Raw genomic sequence first — 19,667 nt, 5'->3', positions numbered from 1 at the left:
GAAGACCTTACAGGACTAGAAGAGCAGTAAGATCAGTTTCTAGGGCATAATTTGTATTCTTGGGGGGGGGGAAATGATGTCAGTCTTGAGTTAGTTATTCACTGGAGAAGAATGTTTAGGAGGGGAATGATTAGGCAGGCAGCTATAGAATCATAGAATATCCCGAGTTGGAAGGGACCCATAAGGATCATCAAGTCCAACTCCCAGCACCGCACAGGTCTACCCAAAATTTTAGACCATGTGACTAAGTACACAGTCCAATCGCTTCTTAAATTCAGACAGGCTTGGTGCAGTGACTACTTCCCTGGGGAGCCTGTTCCAGTGTGCAACCACCCTCTCGGTGAAGAACCTCTTCCTGATGTCCAGCCTAAACCTTCCCTGCCTCAGCTTAACACCGTTCCCACGGGTCCTATCACTGGTGATTATGGAGAATAGATCAGCACCTGCCTCTCCACTCCCCCTCGTGAGGAAGTTGCAGACTGCGATGAGGTCTCCCCTCAGCCTCCTCTTCTCCAGGCTGAACAGGCCCAGTGACCTCAGCCGCTCCTCATATGTCTTCCCCTCTAGTCCCTTCACCATCTTCGTCGCGCTCCTCTGGACACTCTCCAACAGTTTTACATCCTTTTTGTACTGTGGTGCCCAGAACTGCACACAGTACTCGAGGTGAGGCCGCACCAGCGTAGAGTAGAGCAGGACAATCACTTCCCTCGACCGACTAGCAATGCCGTGCTTGATGCATGCCAGGATACGGTTGGCCCTCCTGGCTGCCAGGGCACACTGCTGGCTTGTATTCACCTTGGTATCAGCCAAAACCCCCAGATCCCTCTCTGCGGGGCTGCTCTCCAGCGTCTCATCGCCCAGTCTGTACGTATAGCCAGGGTTGCCCCTTCCCAGGTGAAGGACCCGGCACTTGCTCTTGTTAAACTTCATATGGTAGGTAATTGCCCAGCTCTCTAATCTGTCCAGATCTCTCTGCAAGGCCTCACCACCCTCGACGGAGTCAAGACCTCCACCCAATTTGGTATTGTCCGCGATCTTGCTCAAAAAACCTTCAAGTCCTTCATCCAAATTGTTTATGAAAGCATTGAAGAGGACTAGTCCTAGAATGGAGCCCTGAGGAACAAACCCCACTAGTGACAGGTCGCCAGCCTGATGTAACCCCATTTATAAGAACCCTTTGGGCCCGACTCGTCAGCCAATTGTTCACCCATCTTATTATGCTTTAATCTAGCTGTATTCTGTTCATGTTGTCCAGAAGGATACTGTGAGAGACAGTATCGAAAGCTTTACTGAAATCCAAAAGATTACATCGACTGGCTTCCTTTGGTCAACTAGCTGGGTGATCTTGTCATAGAAGGAAATTAAGTTTGTTACACATGACCTTCCCCTAGTGAACCCACGTTGGCTCTGACCAAGGACTGAGTTGTCCTTTAGGTGTTTTTCAATAACTCCCAGAACAGTTTTCTGAGATGTGGCCAGTGCAAAAGTCTTGTCAGGGATGAATCCTGAGGACCTTAAAGTTCATTTTGTGATTAAAGCCTGGCCATATATACAGAAAAGGCTCGGGAGGGGTGTATGTCAGGAAGGGAGTGTGGTTTCTTCTCACAGAAGCCACCCCTGCAGCCCCCTGCTGCCAGAACCTTTGCATGTAAACCCAGTACACTGGGGCACCTAGGTCATTGCTGGCCCATAAAGTATCAGGGCTTAAATTAACTAATGAAACCCTTAAGGTGATGGGGGTAGAAGGGGCTGGGATAACAGTGTTACTTTTTGGGGGACACCAAGCTGAGACTAGGGGATAAAATGATCACTGGGAAATTCTTGTATGCACCCAAGGCAGGGTCTAACTTGTGGGGAAGGGATTTGATGATGAAATTGGGCATTTGAATAGTAAGTTGTTACACTGGAATAATGGTGTTATTAATGGGGTGCTCTTAGACCCTGAGAGCAAAGATATGTTCACCTTTGAGTGTAAGGACCCTGAAAGGGGGCGGAAGTGACAATACAGATGTACAGTTGTACCTCAGGGGTTTACAGAGTCATCAAATTTATTCGAGCAAGGTTTAGAACAGATTTTGGAGCAATTCCAACCTCTGGAGGGGGTCTTACTGTTACAAGTATTTAGGGCATCTAGTGTCTGAGGGAAAACGAAGAATAAATCCAGAGAGGATTCAGGGAATTATTGAGCTACCCCTACCCAAAACTAAGAAAGTTTTTGTGGTTAATGGGATATTGTTGATTATGGATAGAAGAATACGCTCAGAACACAAAAGGGTTGTAACTTCAATTATTAGATGAGGAGCCTAATATACTTGAATGGACAGAAGAGAAAAATTATTTGTCTAATCTGCTGGACCCAGTTTCCAGAGGATGGCCTGAATGCGTTCAAGCTGTAGCAGTAACTGTTTTTTTTTTTTGGTGGAAGAAAGCGGGAAATTAAACTTTAGGGGTCATCTGATAGTTACTACTCCACACCAGGTTAAGACAATCTTGACTCAGAGAGCTGGGCGCTGGCTGACTGATTCTAGGAATTTGAAATATGAGGCAATACTGATTGAAAATCATGATTTATTGTTAACCACAAAATCATGCTTGAATCCAGCTGCCTTCCTAAGGAGAGGAGGAAGGGCTGGAGTGGATATAGAACATAACTGCCTGGATTTAATTGAGTATTAGACTAAAGTGAGACCCGATTTACAAGATGTTCCCCTTGAGGAAGGAGATATTCTGTTTATCGATGGATCCTCAAGGGCAGTACAGGGAAAGAGGTATAATGGATATGCTGTAGTTGATGGATTTAGTGAAGAAGCAAAAGAGATAGGACAATTACCCAATAACCGGTCAGCCCAAACATGTGAATTACATGCCTTGAATCAGGCACTCAAAGTTCTTGAAGGAAAAGAAGGAACCATCTATACAAATTCGAGATATGCATATGGGGTGGTTCATACATTCAGTAAAATCTGGGAGGAGGGTGGGTTGATCAATAGTAAGGAGAAGGAATTGGTCCACGAGGAGCTTGTAAAGCAAGTCGTAGATAATTCATTATTACCTATTGGAATTGCAATAATGCTTTTAAAAGGGCACCAGAAAGGGAATTCAGTCACTGTCCGAGGGAACCGGGTGGCAGATGAAAAAGCCCGGGAGGCAGCCTTGCAGTCAGAAATCACTATAAATTATCTTATACCTGAAATACCCTTAGCGGGGAGAAATTAAATAAGGAGAAATTAACGGTTGGTCAAATAAAATTGTATGTATATGGTATAGTAACAAGCGTCGAATAGGTTGTGAACCTGTAATACTCAGCCAATGAGGAAACAGGGCAGGAATCAAGTGTTGGGTAGTAGGGAATATAAGGTTATGATATACTTTTACTGTGTGCTGCTTGCAGGATGCCCTGCACTGCAATCGCGAATAAAAATGCTACTTCACTGAGATCCTCGCCTGAGACTGAGTTACTGGCTACAGATTGTTTCTGACAATGTGAACAATCTGTGAACTATTCTCATTATAATACTAAAATTCACACCCTTAGGCTGGTTGACCCTGGCCCTTCCTGTTTCATTAACAGCACCAGCTGTGGTCCTTTCCACTTTTTATGTAGGGGTTTTCCTTCCAGGTTTGCTAGTAAACTTGATCTCCAGGAGAAAGGGAGTGAACAAGTGCATCCACCAGAATCTTTGTGCTTAATAGTATGTATCTGTGTTGTGGTTTAACCCGGCTGGCAGCTAAACACCACACAGCCGTTCGCTCACCCTCCTCCCTCCCTCTCTGGGATGGGGGAGAGAAACGGGAAAGTGAAGCCTGTGAGTTGAGATAAAGACAGTTTATTAAGACAGGAAAATAATAATAACAATAATAATAATAATAGTGATAATGGTAATAGTATTAACAATAATAATGTGTAAGAAAACAAGTGATGCACAATGCAATTGCTCACCACCCGCTGACCGATGCCCAGCCTATTCCCGAGCAGCCGACCCCCCACCCCGGCCAGCCACCCCTATATATTGTTTAGCATGACGTCAGATGGTATGGAATACCCCTTTGGCCAGTTTGGGTCAGCTGTCCTGGGTCTGTCCCCTCCCAGCTCCTGCTGCACCCCCAGCCTGCTCGCTGGCAGGACAGAGCGAGAAGCCGAAAAGTCCTTGGCCTGGTGTAAACACTGCTCTGCAACAATTAAAACATCAGCATGTTATCAGCGCTCTTCTCATCCTAATCCAAAACATAGCACCCTACCAGCTACTATGAGCTACTTAACTCTGTCCTAACTGGAACCAGGACAGATATCCACCCCTTATTCCATACCATTTATGTCATGCTCAGGTTACACTCTGTCCAATACATTCTAATTAATCACCATTTTCATCTATGATATATAGCAATCATGGTAGTGATGACATACATTATTATATAATAATTAACATACTACAATTCAACTCATGGGCTATTCTCACCCAGTATCAAATCCCCTTGAGGTACACACCGGACCTCCCCATTCTTTTGCATTACCCACCAAGTGCATCCAGGTCCCTGAGCAAAAGCAAACCCACGAATGGGTTTGCCTTTTCCTGAGGCAGGAGTAGCCCAGACTGTTTTACCCAGCATGTTTCTTACGTGCACTACAGGAACTTTATCCCCTTCTACAGTGCGTAACAGGTTTGATTGGGCAGGTCCAGCTCGGTTGGCAGATCCCCTGGTATTGACTAACCAGGTGGCCTTTGCCAAATGTGTATCCCAGTTTTTGAATGTCCCAGCACCCATTGCTTTCAGTGTAGTCTTCAACAGTCCATTGTATCGTTCAACTTTTCCAGAGGCTGGTGCATGATAGGGGATGTGATACACCCACTCAATACCATGTTCTTTGGCCCAAGTGTCTATAAGGTTGTTTCGGAAATGAGTCCCGTTGTCTGACTCAATTCTCTCTGGGGTGCCATGTCGCCATAAGACTTGCTTTTCAAGGCCCAGGATAGTGTTCCGGGCGGTGGCATGGGGCACAGGATATGTTTCCAGCCATCCGGTGGTTGCTTCCACCATTGTAAGTACGTGGCACTTGCCGTTGCGGGTTTGAGGGAGTGTGATGTAATCAATCTGCCAGGCCTCTCCATATTTATATTTCAGCCATCGTCCTCCATACCAAAGAGGTTTTGACCGTTTGGCTTGCTTGATTGCAGCACATGTTTCACAGTCATGAATAACCTGTGCTATAGTGTCCATGGTCAGGTCCACCCCTCGATCACGAGCCCATCTGTAGGTTGCATCTCTACCTTGATGGCCTGAGGTGTCATGGGCCCATCGGGCTATAAATAATTCACCTTTATGTTGCCAGTCCAGGTCCACCTGAGCCACTTCAATCTTAGCAGCCTGATCCACCTGCTGGTTGTTTTGGTGTTCTTCAGTAGCCCGATTCTTGGGCACATGAGCATCTTCGTGGCGTACCTTTACAACCAGGTTCTCTACCCGGGCAGCAATATCTTGCCACAATGCCGCAGCCCAGATGGGCTTGCCCCTGCGCTGCCAGTTGTTCTGCTTCCATTGCTGTAACCACCCCCACAGGGCATTTGCTACCATCCATGAATCAGTATAGAGATAGAGAACTGGCCACTTTTCTCGTTCAGCAATATCTAAAGCCAGCTGAATGGCTTTTACTTCTGCAAACTGACTCGATTCACCTTCTCCCTCAGCAGCTTCTGCAACTCGTCGTGTAGGACTCCATACAGCAGCTTTCCATCTCCGATGCTTTCCCACAATACGACAGGACCCGTCAGTGAACAAGGCATATTTCTTCTCATTTTCCGGTAGCTTGTTGTACAGGGGGGCTTCTTCAGCACGAACCACCTCCTCCTCTGATGATATCCCAAAGTATTTGCCTTCTGGCCAGTCCATAATCACCTCCAAGATTCCTGGGCGACTGGGGTTTCCTATTCGAGCCCGCTGAGTAATCAGTGCAACCCACTTGCTCCATGTAGCATCAGTTGCATGATGCGTAGAGGGGACCCTTCCTTTGAACATCCAGCCTAGTACCGGCAGTCGGGGTGCCAGGAGGAGCTGCGCTTCAGTACCGACCACTTCCGAAGCAGATCGAACTCCTTCATATGCTGCCAATATCTCCTTTTCAGTTGGAGTATAGCGGGCTTCAGATCCTCTGTATCCCCGACTCCAAAACCCCAGGGGTCGACCTCGAGTTTCCCCAGGTTCTTTCTGCCAGAGGCTCCAGGCGGGACCATTCTCTCCGGCTGCGGTGTAGAGCACATTCTTTACATCTGGTCCTGTTCGGACTGGCCCGAGGGCTACTGCATGAACTATTTCCTGCTTAATTTGTTCAAAGGCTTGTCGTTGCTCAGGGCCCCATTCAAAAGCATTCTTCTTACGGGTTACTTGGTAGAGCGGGTTTACAATCAGACTGTAATTTGGAATATGCATTCTCCAAAACCCCACGACACCTAGGAAAGTTTGTGTTTCTTTTTTGCTAGTTGGTGGAGACATAGCTGTTATCTTGTTGATCACATCCATTGGGATTTGACGGCGTCCATCTTGCCATTTTATTCCTAAAAACTGGATCTCTCATGCAGGTCCTTTAACTTTATTCTGTTTTATGGCAAAACCGGCCTTCAGAAGGATTTGGACTATTTTCTTCCCTTTCTCGAAAACTTCCTGTGCTGTGTCACCCCACACAATGATGTCATCGATGTACTGCAGGTGTTCAGGAGCTTCCCCCTGCTCCAGCGCAGACTGGATCAGTCCATGGCAAATGGTAGGGCTGTGTTTCCACCCCTGGGGCAGCCGATTCCAAGTATATTGGACTCCCCTCCAAGTGAAAGCAAACTGTGGCCTGCACTCTGCTGCTAGAGGGATGGAGAAAAATGCATTAGCGATATCAATTGTGGCATACCACTTGGCTGCCTTTGATTCCAGTTCATACTGGAGTTCTAGCATGTCCGGCACTGCAGCACTCAGTGGTGGCGTGACTTCGTTCAGGCCACGATAGTCCACTGTTAGTCTCCACTCACCATTAGACTTTCGCACTGGCCATATGGGACTATTAAAAGGTGAATGAGTCTTGCTGATCACTCCTTGGCTCTCCAGTTGACGAATTAGCTTATGGATGGGACTCAGGGAGTCTCGGTTGGTGCGATATTGCCGCCGGTGCACAGTTGTGGTAGCGATCGGCACTTGCTGTTCTTCAACCCTCAGCAACCCCACAACAGAAGGGTCCTCTGAGAGACCAGGCAAGGTAGACAACTGTTTAATGTCCTCTGTCTCCAAAGCAGCTATGCCAAAAGCCCAGCGGAACCCTTTTGGGTCCTTGAAATATCCTCTTCTAAGATAGTCTATGTCAAGGATGCACGGAGCATCTGGGCCAGTCACAATACGGTGCTTTTGCCACTCATTACCGGTTAGACTCACTTCAGCCTCCAATACAGTTAACTGCTGGGATCCCCCCGTCACACCATAAATACAGATGGGCTCTGGCCCTTTATAGCTTGATGGCATTAGAGTACATTGTGCACCGGTGTCTACCAAAGCCTTATACTTCTGTGCGTCTGACGTGCCAGGCCATCGAATCCACACAGTCCAATAAACTCGATTGTCCCTTTCCTCCCCCTGGCTGGAGGCAGGGCCCCTCTAGTCCTGGTCAGAATCTTCATTTCTGTGTTTAAAGGACTGCCTGCTGGAAGTTGGAGCAGCAAACCTTTCAGAGAACTCCTTTTTCCCAATTGTTTTCCTTTGCAATTCACGTACCCGTGCCTCTAGGGTCGCAGTAGATTTTCCATCCCATTTTCTCATGTCCTCTCCATGGTCACGTAGGTAAAACCACAGGGTGGCGCGGTGTGTGTGCCCACCATATTGTCTTCCTTGCATAGATGAACGTTTACCCCTAATAGCTGAGACACTGGTTTGTACAGGTGGGGAGGAAAATAATCTCTCTTCAAGTTGGTGGATCTTTTCAGAAAGTTTCTCCAAGGTATTCTCTTTTAGCTGGTGGACACTGGTTCGTTCAGGTGAAGGGGAAGATAATCTTTCTTCAAGTTGGTGGATCTTTTCAGAAAGTTTCTCTAAAGCCTTCTCTTTTAGCTGGTGGACACTGGTTCGTTCAGGTGGAGGGGAAGATAAATTCTCTTTAAGTTGGTGGACCTCTTCAGAGAGTTTCTCCACAGCTGAGACACAGGCCTTTAGGGAAGAGGAGAGATTTCCTTCGTACTGCCGGAGTATTTTAGTCACTTCATTCACTGTGGGATTCTCCTCCGTTTTCCAGGCTAGTATTGCCAATGAGTTGGCATATGATGATGGGGAACTCTGTACAAACTTCCCCCACATGGGTAGTGTACACCGGACTGCATCTGGATCTGCGGATGTTTGTGCGTCGTCTAGGTCCTTATAAATTACTTCCCGTACGGCCAATTCCCTCAGGTACTGAATTCCCTTCTCCATGGTGGTCCATTTGCTTGGTAAACATACAAGTTCTTCCTTGAAGGGATACCTTTCCTTCACAGCTGACAGGAGACGCCTCCAGAGGCTGCGAGATCGTGCTCCATCTCCAATTGCTTTGTCAATGCACGCGTCCCTAGCAAGGGATCCCAGCCGCCTGGCTTCCTTGCCCTCTAATTCCACATAATTGGCTCCGGTGTCCCAGCACCGGAGCAGCCAGGTGACAAGCTGCTCACCTATACAGCGACCAAAATCTTTTCGCACATCTCGTAGCTCACGCTGGTATAGAGTCCGGGTAATTACTGTTGATTTTTCGACATCCTCATCCTCATCTTCAGTCTTCTGCACCTTTGATGGCCGGTGTAGAGTCCGGGTAGTTACTGTTGATTTTCCGACATCCTCATCCTCATCTTCAGTCTCCTGCACCTTTGATGGCTGGTATGGAGTCCGGGTAGTTACTGTTGATTTTTCGCCATCCTCATCCTCATCTTCAGTCTCCTGCACCTTTGATGGCCCAGCCTCGTCCTCACTACGCCCAGACTTAGCAGAAGACTGTCTGCGTTTTAAACGACCTGAGCCCCTATACCATTTTTTCACCTTGTCTACAGGGTCAACTTGCACTGCTACAGCTCGTTTCTCTGACCCAGCCACAGGAGTGGGAGCAGCTGCACGAGCTGGGGCAGCTGCAGGAGCTGGAGCGGCTGCAGGGGCTGGAGCTGGAGCGGCTGCAGGAGCTGGAGCTGGAGCGGCTGCAGGAGCTGGAGCTGGAGCGGCTGCAGGAGCCGGAATGGCTGCAGGAGCTGGAGCGGCTGCAGGAGCTGGAGCTGGAGTGGCTGCAGGGGCTGGAGCTGGAGTGGCTGCAGGAGCCGGAACGGCTGCAGGAGCTGGAGCGGCTGCAGGAGCTGGAGCTGGAGTAGCTGCAGGAGCTGGAGCGGCTGCAGGAGCTGGAGCTGGAGCGGCTGCAGGAGCTGGAGCGGCTGCAGGAGCTGGAGCTGGAGCGGCTGCAGGAGCTGGAGCGGCTGCAGGAGCTGGAACTGGAACGGCTGCAGGAGCTGGAGCTGGAGCGGCTGCAGGAGCTGGAGCTGGAGTAGCTGCAGGAGCTGGAGCGGCTGCAGGAGCTGGAGCTGGAGCGGCTGCAGGAGCTGGAGCTGGAGTAGCTGCAGGAGCTGGAGCGGCTGCAGGAGCTGGAGCTGGAGCGGCTGCAGGAGCTGGAGCTGGAGCGGCTGCAGGAGCTGCAGCTGGAGTGGCTGCAGGAGCTGGAGCTGGAGCGGCTGCAGGAGCTGGAGCTAGGTTGCTAATAGCATCAATTGCAGCTCGATAGGCACAAGCCAGACCCCAGCACGCTACAGTGATTTGTGTCACTTTGGAACTGCCAGAGTCATGACACCTTTTTTTCAAGCATTCTGCCAGCTTTTTAGGATTTTGCAGTTGTTCAGGGGTGAATGTCCAAAACACTGGAGGTGACCACTGCTCTAGAAACCTGCCCATATCCTCCCACACTCCCTGCCACTCGCAACTATCCCGCCTCAAGACATGTCTCCGGATGAGATTCCTAAGTAGTTGTTTAACCCTCCACAAAATCTGAAGCGCATTCAGAAGAGCAGGCTGGTCTGAGTATCCCAAGGATATTCAACATCTCGGAGAACCACCGTAACTAACTCGGGGGAAAAGAGGGTGGTGGTGAAGGAGAAAGGGAGAGTGAACAGGTAGGGAAACATGTCTTCCCCTGTCCCCTTCACAGATTGGCTCCCTAACGAAAACAGGCAATAGGTGTAATTGCTAATAGTTTCCGAGATATGGGTTCCAAAGTATAGAGTCGACGTCAGTGCTGAGTACAAATACCAGGTTAAAGTCGTGACCAGATATCTCATCATTTCATAAGCCATTGCTACACCGCACAGTACCATAACAATCTTAAACCAGGGCCCGGAAAGGATAAACAGTGCAACAGGGAGCACATACAGAAAGTAACGCACCATAAAACTCAATTTGGAATACAGGTACAGCAGACTGGAGATTAAGGCAATCAACATCGTGACTAGCAACTATTAAGCAGGTCCAATACTTATACCAATTTTAGTTTAACACACTCTGGTCAGATTTGTCGATATCTCAACCCTTCGTGCCCCACGTTGGGCGCCAAAAGGGCTGTTGTGGTTTAACCCGGCTGGTAGCTAAACACCACACAGCCGTTCGCTCACCCTCCCCCCTCCCTCTCTGGGATGGGGGAGAGAAACGGGAAAGTGAAGCCTGTGAGTTGAGATAAAGACAGTTTATTAAGACAGGAAAATAATAATAACAATAATAATAATAATAGTGATAATGGTAATAGTATTAACAATAATAATGTGTAAGAAAACAAGTGATGCACAATGCAATTGCTCACCACCCGCTGACCGATGCCCAGCCTATTCCCGAGCAGCCGGCCCCCCACCCCGGCCAGCCACCCCTATATATTGTTTAGCATGACGTCAGATGGTATGGAATACCCCTTTGGCCAGTTTGGGTCAGCTGTCCTGGGTCTGTCCCCTCCCAGCTCCTGCTGCACCCCCAGCCTGCTCGCTGGCAGGACAGAGCAAGAAGCCGAAAAGTCCTTGGCCTGGTGTAAACACTGCTCTGCAACAATTAAAACATCAGCATGTTATCAGCGCTCTTCTCATCCTAATCCAAAACATAGCACCCTACCAGCTACTATGAGCTACTTAACTCTGTCCTAACTGGAACCAGGACAATCTGTGGATGAGACTCAAAGTTTTTGCTAAAGGTAAATGGTAATCTGTAAGTGCTCGATTCCCAGTTACATGCATCTGATCGGATTTTCCAGTTACATTTACAGCATACGATTTTCCATATAGTATTTCAAACAGGCTTACTTTTTACTGAGCCTTGAGAGTTATCCAAATTCTTAGCAATGCTATTGGCAATACCTTGGTCCGTTTTAACTGTGTTTCTTGGCACAATTTCCTTATTTGTCCTTTCAGCGTTTGATTCATTCTTTCTACTTGGCCACTAGATTGTGGCCTCCATGGGGTATCTAAGTCCCATTTTATATTCAGTACTCTAGACATTTCTTTAATAACCATTGCTGCAGAATAGGGTTCCCTGTCAGAAGATGTTCCCTCAGGCACTTTAAATCTCAGGATTATTTCTTTCAATAAACATTTCACTACTTCCCTAGCGTGATTGGTTCAACATGGGAAAGCTTCTGACCAACCAGAAAAGGTATCCACAAACACAAATAAATACTTATATTGATTACACCTATTGATTTTCCAGAAAAATTGACTTACTGGTGCTCATCTGGAGTGATTCTCTTTTTTTTTTTTTTACCTCTTCAGGAGGATGTTTTACCTGTATTTTAGGGTTGCTTTTAAGGCAACTGGGTCGGGCTGGGATGTTAACTTTCCCTGCAGCAGCCCATACAGTGCTGTGCTCTGCACTCGTAGCTACAACAGCAATGGTATCACACCAGTGTTGTGTCTGCTGCTGAGCAGTGCTGGCACAGCATCAGGACTCTCCCTAATTCCCCTGGGGGTGGGCAAAGATGTGAGAAAAGAAACATCACCAGGGCAGCTGACCTAAACCAACCAAAGGGATATTCCATACCATATGATGTCACACTCAGAAATAACAGGTGGAAAAAGGAGGAAGAGGGGAGGGGTGGGCTCTCATTGTGAAAACGTCTGTCCTCCTCCCGAACGCCGGCTACGTGCGTTGAGGCCCTGCTTCAAGGACGTGGTCAAGCATCGCTCATTTGTGGGAAGTAGAGAGTAATTTCTTTCCTCTGCACTTCCACATAGCCTTTGCTTGTTTCGCTTAGTTTTCCCTTTCCCCCTCCCTTTTCCCCTTTCCTTTTTCCCCTTTAGTTAAATGGTTAATTGTTTAGTTCAATTGTTTAGTTAAATTGTTTAATTAATAATAATCTTTTCTTAATAATTATTTTTTTCCCTTTAATTAAATCATCCTTATCTCAACCCATGAGTTGTTCTTTCCTTTACTTCTTCCCCTCCTCATCTAAGGAGGGGGAGGGAGAGAGCGGTTGTGGTGTTCAGCTGCCTAGCACGGTAAAACCACCACAACAACTCACACTTTTGTGTTATACTTTTTGCAGTCAATAACATCTTAGCTCCAATAGCGTATCTTCTGACACTCTCTACCAGAGGTTCACCTCCCATATGGGTTTCTTGATGGACCTGGGTCATCAGTTGTCTCATTATTACTGGTGTAACAATGAATTGTCCATGAGCAGTTATCCACCGTCCATTTGAGTCTTTCACACATTTTAATAGCTCAGCTAGCTTTAATTCCTTTTCTGTATTCAGGAAAGGTTGCTAATATTTCTCTAGTGGATAATAGGATATTTATAGTTCCCTCAATGGCTGCTTGTTTGGCAGCTTCATCCGCCTTTTGGTTTCCCTTAATAATATCTGAGTTGTCACTGATGATCTTTGCAGGGTATCATGGCCACTTCTTTAGGTTTCTGAACTGCCTCGGGTAGTTTCAGGTTTTCATTTCCACGTTTAATAGGAGTACTTTGCGATGACAACAGTCCCCTTTCCTTCCATATAGCACCATGAGCATGTACCACTCCAAATGCATATTTTGAATCTGTACAAACATTAACTCACTTTCCTTCAGCTAGCTCCAGGGCTCTTGTTAGTGCTATTAATACTGCTTTCTGTGCTGAGGTGTTGGATGGTAATTCTCCTACTTCTTTTCTTCGGTTAATGTCATCTGGGTTTTCAAGAGGCATGTCCTTTAAATCCAGTCAGCTGTCATACACTTGTTCAATAACCTGTAAACAATCATGGTTAATTTCTTCTTCTTGATCAAGGCACTACTCATTTTTAACTGAACATCATCTTGTTCCATTAGCAAGGCCTGGTATTGTACCAAGTGACAGTGATAATGAGTGGTGTCCTTTTTGTTTTAATACTGCTGCTTCCATATGTGGTAAATATACTGTTATTTTTGTCCCATTGTCAACTTCCGGGATTCCTGTATCAACAAAATCATTGCAGCTACTGCTCTTAAACATCCACCCCAAAACCACTTTATCCATCTGTTTTGAGAAATAACCTACAGGTCTTCTCCAGTCTCCTAAATATTGTATTAGTACTCCCAGTGCCATGTGCCCCTTTTCATGGATAAACAGTTCAAATGGTTTGGTTATGAGGAGCAGCTGAGGGAGCTGGGGTTGTTTAGCTTTGAGAAAAGGTGGCTCAGGGGAGACCGTATTGTATTCTACAATTACCTTAAAGGAGGTTGTAGTGAGGTGGGGATCAGGTTCTTCTCCCAAGCACCAAGTGATAATATGAGGAGAATCGGCCCCAAGTTGCACCAGGGGAGATTTAGGTTGGGTATTCAGAGAAATTTCTTTACTGAAAGAGTTGTGCAGCATTGGAATAGGCTGCCTGGGGAAGTGGTTGAGTCACCATCCCTGGAGGTCTTCAAGAAATGTGTAGATGTAGAACTTAGTAGCATGGTTTAGTGGTGGACTTGTCAGTACTAGGTTAAAGGTTGGACTAGATGATCTTGGAGGTCTTTTCCAACTTGAATGATTCTATGATTCTATGAGTATATGGTTAGGTGAGGAAGTCCCAAGGCGGGGACTTTCATTAAAGCTCTTTTGATGTTATCAAATCCTTGTCTGTATTCCAAGGTCCATTCTGACAGTTCCCCTGGACCTTTAACAGCTTCATATTGGGGTTTAGCCATCAACCCATAATTTGGAATCCACAGCCTACACCAGCCATTCCCAGAAACCCCCTTTAATGTCTTGAAAATGGAGGTATTATATTCACACTGGCATTCTCTTAATAATCCACACTGTAAGAAATTATCAATAATGGGCTCCAGTGTTTTCCTTGCTTCTAATTTTATTGGATACTGTTTTGTTCTTAATGGTTTGTTCCTGTTTTGAGTTGTAACTTCACTGGTTCTGCCGATCTCATTCTCCCAGGTTTCTCTGTTGCCCATACAAATGGCACCACTGCATCCATGATGTTAGATGGTATTTCACTCAATCCTTTTCCCTGGAGCATCTTCAAAATTCCCCTGTAACAAATATACTTGTGCCTGCCAGGCATTATTTTCAGGAATATGTACTTGGATTTTTCCTTTCTCAAAGGTTATTGGGCACTCAGTTTATTTAATAGGTCTCGTCCTAACAGAGGCAAAGGACATTCCATCAAGTATAAAAATTCATGAGTCAATACTAATTTTCCAATTTCACATTTAATTGGTTGCAAAAAGGGTTTAACCTCTCGCTTTCCCATGGCCCCAATCACTAGCATAGAGAATTTACTCAGTGGTCCCTTGCAACTGTTTACTACCAAATAAGTGGTTCTTGTATCTACTAAAAATATTATAATCTCATTCCCCACCTTTACTGGAGCCAGGGGCTCTGCTGGGGCCATAGATGATTCTACCCCTGGTCCCCTTCAGTCTGATTCCTCTGTTCCAATCATTAACAGGTCTGCCTTGGGAACCCTTGTTAATTTTGTTTCCCTACACTGATTTAATTTTGGGCATTCCTTCTTCCAATGTCCCTCTTCTTGACAATATGAATACTGATTTAATACTAATGAATCAGAGGGGTGAGGATTAGATGTTACATATCTTCCCCTTCCCCTCTCTCTGCCTCCTTTTCCTACTGTTCTGCCTCTTCCCCCTCGTGACAACATTTGGGCTTGGACCACGGCTGTTGCAAGTAGACTTGCCTGCCTCTTTGCCTTCTTCTGTTTTTCCTTCTGTCTCTTCTCTTTCTCTATTTCATCTTTATTGTTATATACATTATAAGTTATCTCAATTAATTGGGAAATGAATATTCCTGAAACTCCATCTACCCTCTGTAGCTTTTTCCGGATATCGGGCGCTGACTGTTTACCTTATTTGCCTTATCATCCAGATTCAAATCTGTCCATTTTCTAACCCCTTCACATAACCTTTCATAAAATGCCAACTCTTTATCAGTTGCCATAATCATCACATTAGCATAATCAATTAATAATTTGCATTTTTCTAGTCTCATGGTCATTTCACAAAGAAAAACAAACAAACAAATCTACATAAGGTGTTTCAATCCATTTGCCTGTCCTTCAACAAAATAACATCAGTTGTAAAATAGTATTATATTCCAAAGCACCTAATTCCAGTCATTTTCCCCATCATCTAATTTATATTTAGGCCACCATTGCATGCAATATTGCTTCAGTTTTCCTTTTGTTAGGGGATCCCCACCAAACTTATTCCAGTTCTTAAGGATGCATCCTAAAGGTGAACAAGGTGTTGGTTTGGAAGAAGGACTCATCCCCATTTTACCACACGAAAGGTCTATACACCAAACAGAGGGGCCTATGCCCATTCCTTCATACACTCTGGTCGCCACCATCTACATGTATGAAATTATTTAAAAATACCACGAATGACCTACACCTTCATGCACTCTGGTTGTCACCGTCTATATGCATGAAATTATTTACCACAAATGCTGGCTCAAACAAAAACTCTTAAAACCTCTTAACCCCTCTTTTCACCCTAACTAAAAACAGTATTATTCACATTTGGCATTGCACCGCTGAGTTGCTTAACACCTTTGGACAGGGAGATGATCCCGGGAGTCCCTGATCAAAATGGTCGGTACACACTGGAGTCCTGTATATCCGTTCTCCCCGTCGGCAGCCAGCAAGACAATCTGGGCAAGGCTCTAAGGCTGTTCCATCTGGGTCACCAAAAACTGTTGTCCGATAAAGTTTGGATTCTTTACCCAGTCCAATAAGCCAAATACACACCCTAGGTTGAGATATTGTTTATTTCAGAATTGCGCAAGTCTGGGTATCAGGTGGCTTTCCACAAAACTGGCCTGACTCCAGACTTTCCCTGTTGATTTTTATACAGTTCTACACAGTCATTATCATAATAGCACATCCCGCTACATTCTAACTGGTTAGTGATTTACATATAGTTGCACAATCTAATCTAGAAAATTTACGCATGCTCATGGGAAGGGGCCTCATCTGAGCTAGGGTTGTATTGACCGGTGGGTGTGTTTTTTAGTATTATGATGAGGCAAGTTTATCATCAGGGCATCAGTGCTTCCCTATTTCTTGCCAGTTTGGCTGAGTCCCCCGGAGCATGTAGATTACCACATCCAGTTCCTAATACTACAGGATATTCTAGACAATAGATAATGCTAGTCTACATTCTTACAATCCAGATTATGGAACAGTGACTAGACCTAATAAAAGTTGCCCTGGTAACAGTCCTTACTCCAAACCAACCCCTTGTTCACTTTTAGGATACACCCTTAAGAACTGGAATAAGTTTGGTGGGGATCCCCTAACAAAAGGAAAACTGAAGCAATATTGCATGCAATGGTTGCCTGGTGGGCGTGCAGCAGGAGCTGGGAGGGGACAGACCCAGGACAGCTGACCCAAACTGGCCAAAGGGGTATTCCATACCATCTGACATCATGCTAAACAATATATAGGGGTGGCTGGCCGGGGTGGGGAAACCGGCTGCTCAAGGATAGGCTGGGCATTGGTCAGCAGGTGGTGAGCAATTGCATTGTGCATCACTTGTTTCGTACACATTATTAGTAGTACTATTATCATTATTATTATTATTATTATTTTCCTTTCTTTTCTGTCCTAATAAACTGTCTTTATCTCAAGCCACAGGCTTTCATTTCTTTTTTCTGATTTTCTCCCCCATCCCAGAGAGGGAGGGGGGAGTTGAGCGAATAGCTGTGTGGTGCTTATCTGCTGGATGGGTTAAACCACTACAGTATTTTTGGCGCCCAACATGGGGCACGAAGGGTTGATGCCTCAAAGAGGCACAAACAGCACTGCTCATGGCTCGGCTCTGGGCAGCGGTGGGACCCTTTGGAGCCGGATGAAACTGACCCTTATCTAACATGGGGCAGCTGCTGGTTTCTTCTCACAGAGACCACCCCTGCAGGCCTCCACTACCAGAACCAGGGTCTTGTCTCCCAGTCTGTACATATAGCCAGGGTTGCCCCGTCCCAGGTGCAGGACCCCGCACTTGCTCTTGTTAAACTTCATGCTGTTGGTGATCGCCCAGCTCTCCAGTCTGTCCAGATCTCTCTGCAAGGCCTTTCCACCCTCAACAGAGTCAATAACTCCTCCCAGTTTAGTATAGTCAGAAAATTTGCTCAAAACACCTTCAAGTCCTACATCCAAATTGTTTATAAAAACATAGAAAAGAACTGGCCCTAAAATGGAGCCCTGGGGGACCCCACTTGTGACTGGCCGCTAGCCTGATGTGTCCCTATTTACCATAACCCTTTGAGCCCTACTCGTCAGCCAATCGTTCACCCATCGTATTATGTTTTCGTCTAGCTGTATGCTGGACATTTTGTCCAGTAGGATCCTATGGGAAACTGTGTCAAAAGCCTTGCTGAAGTCCAAAAAGATCACATCAGCTGGTTTCCCTTGATCAACTAGATGGGTGATCTTATCATAAAAGGAAATCAAATTTGTTAAACAGGACCTACCCCTCATGAACCCATGTTGGCCGTGACCTATGACTGCATTGTCCCCCAGGTGCACTTCAATAACTCCCAGGATAACCTTCTCCATAATTTTACCAGGCACTGACGTGAGACTGACAGGCCTGTAGTTGCCAGGGTCTTCTTTCTTGCCCTTCTTGAAAATTGGTAGAAAATTTGCCAGCCTCCAGTCAACTGGGACCTCTCCAGATTCCCAAGATCGTTGAAAAATAATTGAGAGAGGTCCCACAGTGACATTAGCCAGCTCTCCAAGCACCCTGGGATGAATCCTATCCAAACCCATGGACTTGTATGGATCCAGGTGGAGCAGCAAATCCCGTACATGTTCAGGGTCGGTTGGGAGTTTATCATTCCCACCGTCATGGTCCTCCAGCTCAGGGCACCCTGGGTCCCGAAGCCCATCATCAGTGTTGAAGACAGAGGCAAAGAAGGCATTAAACGTCTCCGCTTTGCCTATGTCCTTGTCTGTGAGGTGACCATCCCCATCAAGTAGTGGACGTATGTTTTCTCTGGTCCTCCTTTTTCTGTTCACCTATTTTAAAAAGCCCTTTTTATTTTCTCCCAGAGACCTGACCAGCTTCAACTCTAGTTGGGCTTTGGCTGCACAAATTTTCTCCCTACAAAGGCAAACAGTGTCCTTGTAGTCCTTCCACGTTACCTGACCCTGCTTCCAGCAGCCATATGCTTTCTTTTTCTGCCTAAGCTCCAGAAGAAGCCAAGCCAGCCTTTTGCCCCGCCTGCTTGACTTCCGATATTTTGGAATTGCCTGATCCTGTGCTTTTAGGAGGCAGTGCTTAAAGAATGACCAGAACTGATGGACACCAGCTCCTTCAGAAGCAGCTTCCCAGGGGACCTTACTAACTAGTTCCGTGAGCAGCCTGAGGTCTGCTCTCCCCATAGCTAGGGCTGAAGTGTTGGTGGCAGTTTTCCTCCTGTCACCAAATATTTTAAACTCAACTGCTTCATGGTCACTATGACCAAGACGGCTGCCAATTGCCACGTCCCCCACAAGACTCTGTTCTCAAGCAACAGATCTAGGAGGGCACCTTTCCTAGTTGGCTCCCTTAGCACCTGCACCAAGACGTTATCATCGAGGTGCTTTATGAACCTCCTGGACCTGCTTGTGTCGGCCATGTGATATTGAGAGTTAACACCTGGCAAGTTGAAGTCCTCCATAAGGACAAGGGCAGTTGATCTTGAGATATTTCTTAGTTCCTCAGAGAATAATTCATTGGTGTCTTCATCCTGGCCGGGTGGTCTGTAATAGACTCCCACAACGACATCCCCTTTATTTGTTTGTCCCTTAATCCTTACCCAGAGGCTCTCAACTTTGCCATCACCAACTGCAAGCTCCACACAGCCCAGTCCCTCCTTTACATACATTGCCACCCCACCGCCTCGCCTGCCCTGCCTGTCCCTCCTGAGGATCCTGCAACCATCTATTGCAACACAACAGTCAGTCACAGGACCCATCCCACCAGGTTTTGCTTATGCCGATGATGTAGCTGTGGGACTGGGCCAAGATTTCTATCTCATCCAGTTTATTCCTCATGCTGCGTGTGTTTGTGTAGAAGCACTTCAAATGCGCCTCATTGTATGCAGCACCTTGTGGAGCAAACTGAAGGACCTCACTAGCACACAGTCCCTCTGACTCTGGCATGCCATCCCATAGCTTATCACCGGCGGGCCTGGTTTTCTCTCTTTC

General features: G+C 46.4%; 2 protein-coding genes across 9 annotated transcripts in view; both read right to left on the bottom strand.

The window, feature by feature from the left end:
* LOC308184948 (homer protein homolog 1-like) overlaps positions 1-19,667 on the bottom strand; it is a 163,671-nt gene that overhangs the window by 125,078 nt on the left and 18,926 nt on the right. The gene's annotated exons all lie outside the window — the stretch shown is intronic.
* Positions 1-19,667, bottom strand: part of LOC308184965 (uncharacterized protein) — a gene marked incomplete at its 3' end in the record, with an annotated part of 39,573 nt that overhangs the window by 5,981 nt on the left and 13,925 nt on the right. Inside the window, exon 2 of the mRNA XM_080572512.1 lies at positions 8,601-10,011. Coding sequence (XP_080428638.1) covers positions 8,601-10,011 — 1,411 coding nt within the window. The remainder of the gene's footprint in view (positions 1-8,600; positions 10,012-19,667) is intronic.

This window comes from Anser brachyrhynchus (genome assembly GCF_964034855.1).
Source record: "Anser brachyrhynchus genome assembly, chromosome: W".
Classification (NCBI taxonomy): domain Eukaryota; kingdom Metazoa; phylum Chordata; class Aves; order Anseriformes; family Anatidae; genus Anser; species Anser brachyrhynchus.
This window is presented reverse-complemented; position numbering and strand designations above follow the sequence as displayed.